The sequence below is a fragment of the Chinchilla lanigera genome, unplaced genomic scaffold, assembly GCF_000276665.1.
Source record: "Chinchilla lanigera isolate Chin_1 unplaced genomic scaffold, ChiLan1.0 scaffold00064, whole genome shotgun sequence".
Taxonomy (NCBI): domain Eukaryota; kingdom Metazoa; phylum Chordata; class Mammalia; order Rodentia; family Chinchillidae; genus Chinchilla; species Chinchilla lanigera.
Genome location: NW_004955465.1, coordinates 12,513,897 through 12,516,041, shown reverse-complemented (window position 1 = coordinate 12,516,041; position 2,145 = coordinate 12,513,897). Strand labels below are relative to the sequence as shown.

The 2,145-nt window shown below is 62.3% G+C and overlaps 1 protein-coding gene across 1 annotated transcript; it reads right to left on the bottom strand.

Moving 5' to 3' along the window:
- Positions 1-204: 204 nt before the first annotated feature.
- Positions 205-2,078, bottom strand: LOC106150123 (basic proline-rich protein-like). The gene is made up of 3 exons (XM_013521810.1): positions 1,302-2,078; positions 361-505; positions 205-268 (listed from the first exon to the last, which is right to left on the bottom strand). The coding sequence occupies exons 1-3, from the start codon at positions 1,739-1,741 to the stop codon at positions 227-229; spliced, it is 627 nt and encodes a 208-aa protein (XP_013377264.1). The 5' UTR covers positions 1,742-2,078; the 3' UTR covers positions 205-226.
- Between the last annotated feature and the right edge of the window lie 67 nt (positions 2,079-2,145).

Sequence of the window (2,145 nt, the reverse complement as noted above, 5' to 3'; positions counted from 1 at the left end):
GCTAAACAGAGGATGTACGGGTGAGGAAAATTTTGAAACTGACTAAACCCAGTGCAGAGACCACGTGTACGAAAGTGCCAAAGCTGTAGCCTCTCACTTTGGTCCTCGGCAGTCTTCTGCTCAATACACCTGTGCACATCTGGAAAAAAATAATTCCCTGCTGTCGAGGTAGCAGAGCACCTGCACTATCCACGGTAGGTGCATTGGCCCCCCCAGCATCTCCCAGCTAGGAAGGGCCCAGAAATATATGCTGGCTGAATGAATGAATCTGCGAACAGAGAAGGGAAAAAACAGGTTGTGGCCAGAATTTTCTTTGAACGAAACCCTGTTGTTTATTACAGAGACTCATGGAAAACTTACTTGGGTGAAAGAAATACAGCATCCTGTTACTTTCTGAGAAAGTCCGTCGGTTGTAGGGAAAGCACACCTATCGGTTCGTCTCTGCCTGCTTTGCTCTGCCCTGAACTTGAGTTTGATCCTCCAATATAGAAAACTAAGAGACAAACTGAGAAATAAGTGAAATCAAAAGTTGTTCAGAAGTTGCAAGTTGACCCCACACGGTGGTGATGTGAAATCATATAGAAACTCTGATCGGATGGTTTACCTGAAAATGCTAAGTAAATAAACAGGCTGGGCTTGGCACATCCAAGCCAACCTGGTGAACGCTGAGGGGGGTAATTTGGAGATTAAAGACAACTCGGAAAATTAAGTAAATCTTGGGGCCGCTTAACTATTATTTCTATGGTGGACATTTAGACCCCACTGAGACGCTGCTTCCCACAAGACGCATTAAACGATGTCGCTGCAAAGCGAGCTGCGGCCGTCTTCACACACCCCCCCACCTCGCTCGCGTTGCCCTCACCGCCGCTCGGGCCCTGCCTCGTCTGAGCCACCGCCATCCTTCAGTTTAGGGAAGCAACTGAAGGTGTCCGGGCCGTTTCCGATTTTCTTTTCACTGAGTGCGATGTCGGCGGAGAGGCAGGGCTCCCTCTCGCCGGTGACAGCGCCAAGGGTGCCCCACCCCGACCGGCTCCTCAGGGACGACCCTGGGGTCTCGGGCAGCTCAGCCCGCCAGGTCCAGGGGCCCTTCTTCCCGCCTGGCTGTCGCTGGTCCCCGATCGCGCCTCGGACAGGGCTAGGGTCGCCGCGCGCGGGGCGCTCCGGCAGGTGCAGCAGGTCCGGGGTGGCCGGGTCGCAGGGTCCCGGTCCCCGCCCGGCGGAGGCGCGAGGTCCCCGCCCCGGGCAGGCGGAGCCGCCACGCCCCGCCCAGACCGCTCGGATATAAAGTTCCTCTTTCTCACCTCGCGCTGTTTCTGCCCTTGAACTCGGGTCCCGGCGAGGTAAGGCCTGGAGTCGGGCAGGACGCGGAGGGACCGGCGGCGACAGAGGTTGGGCAGGGCCGGGACCCGGCGGCGCAGGGCAGCCGCGGGGGTGCACTTGGAGCGAGTCGGGGTCTGCAGGTCGGGGTCGCCGGAGCCCCTGCGAGACCCGGGGAAGCACGGGGCTCGTCCCCGCCAAATCCCTGGTCCAAGCCGCATGCGACGCTCGCACCCGACCGTCCTGGGCCGGGGTGGCCGAGATGAGACGGCCTCGGGCCGGGGTCCTGCTCGCGCGCCGCGTCCCAAAGGGGCCGGACGCCGCGGGGCACGGTGCCGTGCTCAGGACAGAACGAGCTCGAATGTGGGCGTTCAGAGCCCCGCGCGCGGCCGCCGCCTCCTCGGGCTGGGCCTGGAGCTGGCATCGCACTCTCCCGCCTCAGCTTCCTCCCTGACCTGCTGCGCGCCCGCTGCTTGAAACCCGGTCCCCGCCACTTGTTGCTGCTCGAAGCACCTATTAACCCGGCTGGGGCAGGTGCGGGCTACCGGGAGAAGTGAGGGCGCTGGAGAAGGAAGTGTGGGGAAGAGAAGACAGGTGCTGCGCTCCCGGGAACCCGGACGGGGCGAGTCCACGTGCGGGGTCCTGGTGCGCGGGGGCCACGCGGGGAGCGAGGCTCGTGGGTGGTGAAGAGTGGAAACAGGCCAAGAGGACACGCGATGGAGACGGCTCGGGAGGGGCGGACAGGCGCGGGAACCCCTGCGAGCGGGCGCCCCGGCGCTGGGGCGCGCGGGAAACTGTGCGTCCGGAGCGCTCGGCGGCGGGTGCGCC